Below are 13,130 nucleotides of genomic sequence, written 5' to 3' on the forward strand. Positions count from 1 at the left end.
AACAGGAGATTAATGGATTCATTAGGTAAAGGGCCTCAAAACTTTTTTGCATTGTCTCACACATGAGCTTTGGGGGACACTTTATGTCTAAACCATAACAACATTAAAATTATCATTCATAATGATCAAATGGGATTCATTTCAGGGATGCAAGGATATTTCAACATACATAAATCAATAAATATGACACATTGCATTAATAAAATGAAGGACAAAAACCATATCATCACTCTAGTAGATACAGAAAAGGCATTTCACAAAACTCAATATCCCTTCATGATTAAAACTCAACAAATTGGGAATAAAATAAATATATCATAATACAACAAAATTCATATATGACAAACCCTCAGCTAACAAAGTGAATGGGGAAAAGCTGAAAGTTTTTCCTCTAAGATCCAGAACAAGATAACATTTACACTTCCAGTATTTCTATTCAATATAGTACTGGAAGTTCAAACCAGATAAATTAGATGAAAGAAAGAAATAAAAGGCATCCAACTTGAAAGGAGGAAGTTAAAATTGTCCTTGTTTGCATATGATATGACCTTAAATATAGAAAACACTAAATACATCATCAAAAAACTGTTAAAACTAATAATGCATTCAGTAAAGTTGCAGGACACAAAAATCAGTAGCATTTCTTAACACTTATAGTGAAACATCTGAAAAAGAAATCAAGAAAATAATTCTCTTTGTAAAAGCAACAAAAAAGAAAAGAAAATTAAAATATCTAGGGCTGGGATTGTGGCTCAGCAGTAGAGTGCTCACCTAGCATGCATGAGGCACTGGGTTTGATACTCAGCATAATTATATTTCACATAAATGTAAAATAAAGATATCGTGTTCACCTAAGACTAAAAAAATAAATTAAAAAATTAAAATATCTAGAAATAAATTTAACCATGAAGTGAAAAATCTCTACAATGAAAAATCTCTGATGAAAGAAATTGAAAAGGACACACAGGGGAAAAAAAGAAGAAGAAGAGAAAAGAAAACAATTCCACGTCTAAGGGTTGGAAGAAGTAATATTGTGTCCATACTACCAGTAGTGGTCTTCAGTTTCAAATCAATTTCTATCAAAATACTAATGACATTCTTCTAAGAAATAAAAAAAAGTATAAAATTTGAATGGAACCATGGAAAATTTCAAATAGCCAAAGTAATCTTGAGAAAAATAGAACAAAGTTAAAGGGATCACACTACATGAATATTCTATGAAGCTATAATAAACAAAATCATATGGTACTAGAATAAAAACAGTCACATAGACCAATAGAGAACCCAGAAATAATCCATACATATATAGTCAATTGAGGTTTTTTTAAAAAATACATACCAAGAGTACATATTTAATATGTATTGAGGACTCTGTGTGTGTGTGTGTGTGTGTGTGTGTGTGTGTGTGTGTGTGTTGCTAAGAATAAAATCCAAGGCCTTGTACATGTATATGCTAGGCACATGCTTTACCACTGAACTGTATTCCTAGCCCAGTCTTTTCAATGAATGGTAATGGGAAAACTGGATATCCCTGTGTAAAGAGTAAAATTAGACCCTTATTTTTCATCATATATAAACATCAGCTCAAAAATGGATTAAGTACTTAAAATTTAAGGTCTGAACTGTGAAACTACTAGAAGAAAACATAAGGGAAATTCTTTCTAGCATGGGTCCTGGCAATGATTTTTGGGAGGATCTGATCTTAAAACAAAATGCAACAAAACCAAAAAATTAACAAATGGGATTACCTCAAAGTAAAAAAACCTTCTGTAAAACAAAGGAAACAATTGACAAAGTGAAGAGACAGCTTACAAAAGGGAAGAGGTATACATCTGATAGAGCTAATATTCAAAATTTACAAGACACTCAAATAGCTCAGTAGCAAAAGAAAGAAAGGAAGGAAGAGAGAAAAAGAAAGATTGATTTTGGAGAAGAGTGGAGCATCCTCAAAATATTAAAAATAGAGGAGATTCAAGATGGCAGATTAGAGGAAGGCTGTGTTCCCAACTGCTCTGTGGCTCAGAATTCAAGAAACAGGAGCACTGCTTCTCAGCAAGGTGGGTGAAAGAGGGATTTCATGGAAATTTAATACTGGACAGTCACAGTATCTTAGAGACTCAGAACAAAGAACGAGGAAGAGTACACTGGAGCCAAGTTGGTTGTGGCCGCAGCAGTGGCAGCAGCACTGGTTAACTACAGAGGGAAAGGACAACACACAGAGAGAAACACAACAGGCAGATTTGGCAGGGAGAAACCTGTAGATAAGAAAAGCAGCCTGAATTTGACTGATCCAGAAGTTGCACAGTGGTGTTTGAAAGTGCTGTGGAGTTTTCTACTAGCAGAGAGTTGAGGTGGAAGCCATCTTGAGAAGGTCACAGGAGATCACAGAAACATTGTCATACTGCCCCAGGAAGCACGTAATGGGTGGGCTACAGTGTACCTAGCAGAAAGTGAGTGAAACAGCATAAAGAAAACTGTACCCAGAATACAACAATTACTAATAGGGCATTATGTAAAATTGTGGATGCGTAACCGACGTGATTCTGCAATCTGCATTTGGGGTAAAATTGGGGGTTCATAACCCACTTCAATCTAATGTATGAAATATGATATGTCAAGAGCTTTGTAATGTTGTGAACAACCAATAAAAAAAATAAAATAAAAAAACTGTACCCAGGGGGATTCAAGTCAAAAAAAATGAAGGACAGTCCAACAGATTTTCCCTCTGAGGCTGGCAGCACATGTGACCAGTTGAATAGGGTCTGGAGTCTGAATAGGCCAGTGTCAATATACTCAAGGACTAAGTCTGGGAAGACTGTATCTGTAGGCTCCTCAGCTCCACAAGAGTAGAATTCTTGGGAGGCTCCTGAGATTCAGACTGTCAGCAGAGATCTGCATCTACCAGCCTACAGGTGTGTTGATTTGACCTCTCCAGAGAAGACACCACCCAACAAATACCCTAAGGCCTGATTAGACCTAAGTCCCAAATGCCAGAACTCCCTTCATAGAACTTGCAAGAGTACTACCACAGGAGTGCATTGATTGATCTGGTCTGTGTAGGCAAAACTCCAGTCCACAGTCCTTCCCATTCCATCCTACCAGATACTGGTGAGAAGGGAAGCTGAGAGGTATTTCAACCAGGCCACTCCAACTGGCAACTCAGTAAACAATACAAAAAGAGAAAGAAGTTAACAATCCCATAACAATCCCATTCATATCTCTCTCCCTCTCCCCCTCCCACCCCGCCCCATAGGCAAGAAGAAATGGAAAGGACAATAGTCAGTGACTCTCATTCTCAATGACTATTTTGACCACCTCAGTGGGGAAAATATTTTCATGTTTCACTAAGAATATTTGTGGTTGTTGTTCTTGCTGTGCTGATTGTTTCATGGACATATATACCTATACATACCTGTTTAACATACTGAATGCATTTTGGGAAAAGTTGACAAAGGTTTATGTCTTTTCTCATTGAAAATATATATAATTGTAGACTAAGACTTCAGAAAGGTAGAAGTGAACAAAATGGGAAATGACAACTTTCAGAATCTAACAAATCAACCTAAAGAATGAAAGTGGAAAAAAAAGTTATCTGTCCAGAGCTAAGAAAAAAAGCTAGAAAATAGTCTAATGATGTATACCATACCTTCCAACAAAGGAAGCTCTTACATCATATGAGGAGAAAGCATAATCCTCTAAGCAGCTGTGGAGCTTCTGTGTACCTCACATACACAGGGTACCACCATTGTGTCCTCCCAGATTCCAAGTCTCCAGAATGCTATGGCACTTAGAACTTATGGAGTTCATCTATCCTCTCAAACGCAGGAAATCTTTTTACAACTTCACTGTAACATGGCTGTTTTGCTTCTTCCTAACATTTTACGTTTGTGCTCCAGCACAGGTATTGACCATGTGATAGATTGCAGATTCTTAGCACCTAACCACAGACTACTCATCAGGCACTTTACATATATATTATCTTGTTCTATTCTTAGAACACCTTACAGGTGGTGGGACAATGATATCCATCTCACAGACGAAGAAACTAAAGTGAAGAGAGTTGGCTCACTTGCCCAAGATCACACCTTACCATTGAGCCTGCCTCCTGAGCTCATCCCTTGGCTGAGCTCCAACTGCTCCCTTAACTGAATGACTTCATCAGCAATGAATAAGGAGCCAGAAATTGCATAGAAGGCATATCCAGGTGAGATATTCTAGCAGTGGGATGGAACCATGCAATTATTTCTAAGACAAAAAAGTTTTGCAAAGTAGCTCCATTTTTTTGATCGGGGCTCTAAATGTCACAAAATGTTCTTTATATTGATGCCTATGTGAAATCTTCATCTGTTCATTCTTCTAGATCCTCTGAACTTACAAAACAGAATGTTAATCCTTCTTCTATATAAGATCATTTTAAAAGATTTTAAAACACTGTCATATTATCTCCTTACTCATTATACCAATATTGGAGTAATAAGACTGACAAACGACTTGCCATTAGGAGGTTCACTGTTGTGTCCTGTGGGTCTATAAAATTTGTTTCTTTGAATTCTTCCCTATTTCTTGAAAAATGTATTTTATTCCAAATAAGCATGAGATAGAATAGATTGTTAATGACTATGAGTCAAACAATATAAATCATCTTAATTACCAGGTCTTTTAGTCAGCTTTTTTCTCACTTTGACCAAATGACCTGACAAGAACAATATAGAGGAGGAAATGTTTATTTGGGGCTCACAGTTTGAGAGGTCTCAATCCACAGATGGCCAATGTCATTGCTCTGGGCCCAAGATGAGGCAGAAGGGAATGGTGGAGGAAAGCAGCTCAGGACTTGGCCACCAGGAAGCAGAGAGAACTCTGATCATCAGGGACAAAAGGCATGCCCACAGTAACCTACCTCCTCCAGCCATACACCACCTGCCTACAGTTACCATCCAGTTGATTCATTCAGGTGAATTAACGCACTGATTAGGTCAAGGTTCTTGTAACCCCATCATTTCACCTCTAAACTTCCTTACAGTGTCTCACAGATGAGCTTTGGGGAACAGTTCAAAGAAAGGACCTGCAGAAATATTAATGAAACAACTATAAAAAGCTATGGGAGAAATTGTGGAAATCTATAAGGATTTTCTACTCAGATTACTGCAAATGTGTCCAGTTCTCACTCCACTTACAAGAATCTGATACTGTTCATTTTAGAGATAGTGCCTTACAAGTGTGGTGTGTATAAAATAAACCATTGTTTATGAACCTATTCTCAAATTTTAAGCCTATATCCAAGGATTGGCAAGGAATGTGTATTTGTGCATTAAGTAAAAATAAGGTTCTAAAAATACCTATCTATCCTTTTTGAAACTATTCTTACTTGAACCAACTTTTTATTTAAATTTTTTTTAGTTGTTCATGGACTTTTATTTATATGCAGTGCCAAGAATCAAACTCAGTGCCTCACCTGTGCTAGGCAAGTGCTCTACCACTGAGCTACAACCCCAGCCCTCACTTGAACCAGCTGTCTTTGATTAGCCACAAGTGCCCATTGTGTCACTTGAGAGAATTTCTACTAACTATGGCTGAAATACATCCTTCTCATCCTTCCAGATTATTAGAACCTTGTTAAAGACTGCCACGATCATCAATCATTCTAGTTGTGCCTCCCAACTTGCTTTCATCTTCCATCTGATAAACATGTCTTTGGGGCTGTAATCTAAGTTGATAAAAAATGTACCCCTTCTGGTTAAAAAAAAAAAAAAAACTGGTGTCCTATTGTTCTCATGATAAAGGGCATTCTTAACATAACCTAAGTTTCTAACTTATCTGGCTTCTCCCTCTCTCTCCGTCTTTTCACTGTTATCACTCGGCTAACTCCTTCAGACCTCTGTTCCACCATCCTTTCATGATTTCCCTCATTTTCCTATGTTAGGCTCTCATAACCCCACACACTCCTCTATCATATAAATAATCAGGAATGTAATTTTGTATTTATTTGTGCAATTGCTTTTTACAGAAGGCTATGAATTTCACAAAATCATAGACTATGTCTGATTTTACTCACCTTATGTCATTAACAAGTAACTTTGAAGTTGGCGCATCATAAAAACTCAATGTTAAAGTCATAAAAACAAAAAATAAGCAAACAAACAAGCAAAGATTAGGGAATGAGCTGTTTGGAGTACTACCTAATCCCTTCCTCTCAGTTGATAATGTTGGCCTAAAGTCAAACCTGGGTCTTTAGAAAAAGAATCTACAAATTCGGATCTACAATGCAGAGCCACAGGTGGCTCTTTCCCTTTTGGGAAGGAACAATGGACTGGCATGAGAAAATTCCCACAGCCCTGGCTATATTCCCTGGTGAAAGTGAACTCAGGAAACCCAGCCACCACCACTTTAGAACAGGAAAATACCTTAACATAGTAACATCTGTATAGAGCCACTGCTTTCTATTCTACCACAACTGTGTGAGAACTAATTACAATGCCTGGCCACATCCCCTCCTCTCATGTAATTTCACCTGGGGAAAGCCCCACACATGAAGGGCCCTAGCTCCCAGCTGACAATCAACCTGCCTGCTCATGCCCACCCTCTTACCCTACACACCTCATTAACTCCACAGTGGAAACGCCAGAAATGGAACCAAACAAGACATATGATCTGGGAACTCTAAATTCCACTTGCTATGCCACTAGAGACTTGCATCCTTGTTGGATAGCTTTCTGTGTGCCTCACGTACGTGGGAAGTGACACTACAGAAGGACATACAAATACCCAGTAAAACCTCCACTGAAAAGGATTATTAGAGAAGTAGCTTTGTTTCAGCATTACTGAAGCATAGTCTGTACAAAAACAAACAAAAAAACACACAAAATTCCATGTGAAACTCACCATAATATTATACATCTGAAGACTCATGTGAAGCATCTGATTAGACTTCATAATCAAAAACAACACTGTGATCTCTAAAATTTACCCTCTCTTAACACAGATCACCTGAAAGCACTTCACTTGGACAACTCAGTAGTAAAGTTCTACTCAGAAAGACTTTAGTAAATTGAAGTTTAATCTTTTTGTGTGTCACTTTAAAGAAACCACATAAAAAAGAAAATTGTGTTTTCAAGAATACCTGTTTTTTGGTCAAAGATACTTTCTTCATGATATTATTTAATGCCCATGACACAGCAGCTATTTGATAACTTCCAAGATTATTAAAAGTCTCCATACATCCTATGTGTTTTCCAAACTATTGGCTGAGGTCCATTAATGGGTGATCATATCAATTTAGTAGGATTGTTTTCAAAAATTGAAATAGAGTTGAATATACTAAAATTTTTTTATGAAATTTCTGTTTTCTCTTTCTACATACATATATATATGTGTACACATACACACGCACACACACACATATGAATGTGAACAAATCTTGGCACATGGGAGGGAAGAAAGGGGGCAGTATAGAACAATGATGGAAAACAGAGGGCCTAGGTGTAGGTCAGTGGTAGAGTTTTTGCCTAGCACATGCAAGGTCCTGGGGTTTAATCCCCAGTACTAGAAAAATGAAAGAAAGGCAGAAAGAAGAGAAGAAGGGAGGGAGTGAAATTCTTGGTGTCAGAATACATGGGTTTAAATCCTAGATATGTTATTTACTAACTGGGTAACCTTGGACAAAATTTCTAAAATACTACATCTAAACTTTCTCCATAGGGATAGTAATAGTTTCTACACCATATGGTTTGGGAAATAAATAAGTTAACATAGGCATCTAGAATAGGACCTGGCCAATAACCAACACCATTTAAGTATTATTTTTAAAAAATTGTGTGTATTTGTGTCTATAAATGTATGAACATATACATAATGAGTTTTAATATAAAAACCTAATTCTTGCTATGGGTAATAATCAAAAATGCTTAAAAGCCACTGTAGTAGACAAAATTATATTCCCCCAACAAATCATATTGGCCAAAGAATTTTCTCTTTTGCCTAAACTCTTAGTAACTTAGAGTTAAATTTAAGACTCAATTACAATGTCAACCTCATCCCATATGTCTATAAGAACTATCCCACCTTCCTTTAATTGGTTTTTTTCCTTCCTTCTTTCTTTCCCTCTTTCTTTATCTTTCCCTTCATCCTACCTTCTTTCTCTTTCTCTTTTTTTTTTGCTATCTTTGAAAATTCCCTTAATCTCTTTTTGAAATATGTCAACTTCAAAACACATTAAAAATAAAATGCACTTGATTTTTTTTGAGTTTTTAATGAGTGTTCCATTTATTGATCACTGGGAAAATACAGCCTATTGAGAATACATGGCATGCATTTGAGGGAAAAATTAACTAAATCTGCTCTGAAGCCATTCAGTAATCCTGCTATGAAGTATGTAAGGTAGCACAGACCAGCTCTAAGGACATGGGAGGGATGACTCAACCAGCCAGTCAGTATTGTTAAGATTCAAACTGCCAAATTCTTTTGGAACATATTTTTAATTTAAAAATCACCGGGAAAGAAGGAAACTCAGTCTACCCCTTTATCTTAAACTAATGCTATGAAGGATGTTGTCAATCATTTAAATACCACACCTCTCCCCAACAATTATGCTCACTTTAAATTTTAAGGCAATTCCACTTTTACAAATTCTTCCATATCAAATCATATGCCTCAAAATTAAAAGCAGCCATGTGGATTCAGAAAAGATTAACTGATGTCAAACAATGTACTCATTAGATTCCAGAATCTACTGCTGATTAACACTAGCAAATCTTTATGCCCACATTGTGAACTGCCCCCACAGATGTGTTTTAAATCACTGATACAATAAAATGATACAAATTAAAGAATTCCAGTTACATTTAAAAGTACAGAAAGATTAAGCTTTAAAAATATTTTTAGGATACCTTACATGATAATTAAAAACTAATTATGTATGGCATATTTAACACAATTGCTATAACTGGATAAAATGCCAAAATGTATCTATAACTACAGTTACATGCCACATATTTTCCCCAGACTTTGTAGTGGATATTTTTTCTTAAAATGATATCAATGTCCCCTGATATTCAAATAATGTGAACTACTTTTTATGGTTTTATGGTAGCTAGGAATAAAAAACAGAAAGCTATACCCCAATGGAATAAACATGGGACAATTTGGCATTTTGTTCCTTTTTAATGAGGCAGTCTGTTCCTTTCATGACCATCTTTTCTTCATGCTTTAGGAGGAATCAGTTATGGCTTACAGCGCTGGACAAATAGAGGGTACAAGCATACATCTCGGATGTGATATCTATTCAGAATCCAAGTCAGGAATCGTTCTAAGCCCAAGCCGTATCCTCCATGAGGACATGTACCATATTTCCTCTGATCTGTGTACCAGTAATAAGGAGTGGGGTCAATCCCTTCCCTTTTATAACCTGCCAGAATTTCTTCCCTATCCCAGATACGCATTGAGCCTCCCACAATTTCACCAACATTGGGCATCAACACGTCAACAGATTCAGTAAGACGGGAATCCTCAGGACATCGCTGCATATAGAAGGACTTGATCTCCACAGGAAATCGACACAGCAAGATTGGTTCATTAATGGTGTCTGTCATTAGTCTCTCAGGAGCTTCTGGGATATCTTCTCCAAATTCATAGAAAGTCCCATCTTCTTTCTTTACATTGTGTTCTTTTAGCCACACAATAGCATCTGAGTAGTTCATCCGTTTGAAAGGCCGTTTAGGGGGTTTAAAGTTCGGGTTGAGGTCATACACTATGCTTGCTGCTGGTGATTTTAAGACTCTATCTACCACATCACAAACCAAGTCCTCCAATCTGTTCAGGAGATCCTCAAAGGTCAGGAAAGGGCACTCAGCTTCCACGTGAGTGTACTCAGCCAGGTGCCTTCGTGTTCTGGATTGTTCTGCTCTGTATGACTGTGCAATACAAAAAACATCTCCCAAGGATGGAAGGCAGGTCTCCAGGTACAACTGAGAGGACTGAGTCAAAAATAGTCAAGCTTGGAGAGTGTGGCACCACCTTCTACCTGCGTCTGCACCAATGTTGGAGGAGTAACTTCACAGTACCCCCTATCAAAGAAGTGATCTCTAAAGCCTCTGGTGATCATGGAACGTGCTTTTAGGATTTTGGACATATTTTCTCCTCGGATCATCATATGCCTATTGTTCAGCTGGACATCAACATCAGATTCTTCGTTGATTAAGTTATCTGCTCCTCCAGCAGGGGCCAACCCCATAAGTTGCCAGAAGTCACAACTCAGCTTGTGGCCCCCTGGAGCCTGCTTGCCCTTTGGAGTAAGATTTAGCATTCCATATACAGCAACACTACTCTTAGTAGACAAAACTACTCCATTGTAACACTGACACAACTCATCTGACAAGACACACTGAAGATAACCCGTACCATCCCGCAACACCAGGAACATTAAATTCTTTCCTTGCCTACGCAGCCTATGGACCCAGCCAAAAACCTTCACTCTCTGGCCTCTATATCCTTCTAATGCATGAATCTTCACACACTGTGGCTCTGGCAGACTTGGATCATTTTTAATGGTAATCTTCTTTGCTTCTTCAAGGTTCTTTTCTCTTTGCAAATTATCTTCTGCCTCTTTCTTCTCTCGGGATTCACTCTTCATTTGTTCCCTATGCCACATTTTCCTAATGTTCTTCATCTGTGATTTAGAAATAATGTCCCACCTCTCATTTTCTTTTTGTGAATCTACATAAATGGTAGGAAATGGTTCTTTTCCTACTGTCATCAAAGCCTTTAGGCCTGTTTTAAATGGCTTCTCTTTGGTTCCATCTCCCGTGGCATCATTTCCCTCTCGATCTGAGACATACAGCTCTGCTAGCACCATCCCTGCAGTCGCCCTGGTCACTTCCAAGGACATGGTCCCAACACCACCACCGCCCAGTCACCCCAACGTGCGCGAAAGGCTTCCTTGACTCCAGGGTTGCATCATGCAACGTAGTGCCGCAGGTCGCAGGTCAAATGCACTTGATTTTACATATTTGTAAAAATGAGGCAATGATTCCTAAATTACCTTATAAAACAGATATCCCAATTGCATCCTAGGGCCAGGGTTGTAACTCAGTGGTAGAGTTTGTCTAGCCTGCATAATTGATTGATCCCTGTACCACTACCAAAAGCAAATCCTTCAATTGCACCCTGAATTTCAAATATTAAAAAATCTATATCTATGAAACAAAATATTTCAAACTTATTTCAGTAATTTAAAAATAAAAATGAATAATTTATACCACTTAATATAATTTTTTAAATTATCTGTAAGGATTTGTAAAATCATAAAAACAAAATTTCTAAGTTTAAAAAAGAAGACTCAATTCCTATAAGCTTTGGAGATGTCTTTTTCATCATCACTGGTAGACTGAGGCCTTTGTAGCCTTTTAAGAAGAAAAAGCCTTATTTGATATTTATATCAAGTACACATATACAACATACCTATTTATATAATATCTAAATGTAAGTAAACATAAATAAATGTGCATGTGTATAGTATGGTAATTTATTCAAACACACACACACATATATACACACATACAACTATACATATTATATGTATAGACACACACTATCAGTTTGGAGTGATTCATCATATCATGTGGAAATAAGGCCACAAATACATTTTTACATAAATGCATACACACAAATATGAACAAATATATATTTCTAGATAAACATAGACAGCATGAAATATATTGATACTTACATATATAAATGCATAACAATATAAATGAGTAAAAAGAATTATTAAAAATAAATTCTTCTCATAACATTAAGAAAAAACTATGAGCCAGGCCTGGTGGAGCACATCTACAATCCCAGAGGCTTGGGAAGCCGAGGCAGGAGGATTGTGAGCTCAAAGGCAGCCTCAGCAACTTAGTGAGGCCCTAAGAAACTCAGCAAGACCCTATCTCTAAATAAAATAAATAATAGGGCTAGGGATATGATTATAGGGCAGTGGTTAACCACCCCTGGGATCAATCCCTCGTACCAAAACAGAAAAAGAAAAACAAAAAACTACGAACCCATAACATGTTTCATGAAATAAACTGATGCCAAAAGTAGAGACACAATAAAAGCACAGGAAGTTACAGGCAATAATTTTTCTGAAAGAAACTGAGGTAGCCCATTTGTTTTAGGCATAACACTTATATCCTCTTTAGATAAGAGATACATAATAAAAGTGCCATTATTCTAGATTTAATTCAATTTTGGTTTTTAAATCAACCAGAACCACCTGACTCACTTGCTTAACCATTTTAGTGGTTAAAAACAATTATAAAGCAGTATCAGGAACACAAATGAGTACATTTTTTTTCGTGGATGGCGACAGCTTCTGAAAAAGAAAAACTTAACATGTAAGAAGATGAAAACAAAAACAGTTAAGGAACTAACTACCCATATATTCCATTTATACATAGTGGATTAGCTTAAACAATTAAAGACAAATTATACAATAATCTTTCTTTTAATACTTTTGAAGTTTCAGAAAGCTGAGACTGCATATATAAAACCAGCTTGTAGTTACACGTATGTATGTTGCTATGGCCAGCTCCTGACTGCCTCCATGTGGAGGACCTGTGTGATTCACAGGCTGTTTCTTACCCCTGGTCCCAAGTGACTTGAAAACCAAACAGCTCTGGTTCAGCTGAAAAGAAGAAAAGTGGCAAAGAAACCATGTCCTACTGTGAGGCCTAAACTTAGAAGATAATTATCCATGGATTTGATTACCAGAGGAGCTTATTAAAAAGAAAAATACAGGAAAAAACAAGGAATCAAGGAAGACTAAGCAGCATATTCATAAATCATTCTTTGGATACATCTTAACAAACATGTTGTTTGCCTCACTAGACAGAACATCTTAACTGCAGTAGTCAGTGACCATCAGTAGTGGACGCTGGCAGTGCCCTACTGATCCCCTCTACAGGCTGGTGCACTGACACCCCAGCTGCCAGGAGGTCAATGGCCTGTGGCTGCTCCCTTCTCTGGAGAAAGACCTAAAGTAGATAGCACCTCACCTGGGAGGTTAGATGCTACCATTCCCTACCTCACCTCCACTCAGGCAGCCTATAGCCAGTGACTAACAGGGACACAAAAGGCCTCCTTTCCACTCTTGC

General features: G+C 37.3%; 1 protein-coding gene across 1 annotated transcript; it reads right to left on the bottom strand.

Annotated features, from left to right (window-relative positions):
* Window positions 1–8,229: 8,229 nt before the first annotated feature.
* Window positions 8,230–10,964, bottom strand: LOC308641636 (asparagine--tRNA ligase, cytoplasmic-like). Its single transcript, XM_081280282.1, is given in 2 exon segments — window positions 8,230–9,976; window positions 9,979–10,964. Coding segments are annotated over 2 exon segments (1,662 nt in total). The 5' UTR covers window positions 10,880–10,964; the 3' UTR covers window positions 8,230–9,215.
* Window positions 10,965–13,130: the final 2,166 nt, after the last annotated feature.

This window comes from Spermophilus citellus (assembly GCF_964194105.1).
Source record: "Spermophilus citellus genome assembly, chromosome: 2".
Classification (NCBI taxonomy): domain Eukaryota; kingdom Metazoa; phylum Chordata; class Mammalia; order Rodentia; family Sciuridae; genus Spermophilus; species Spermophilus citellus.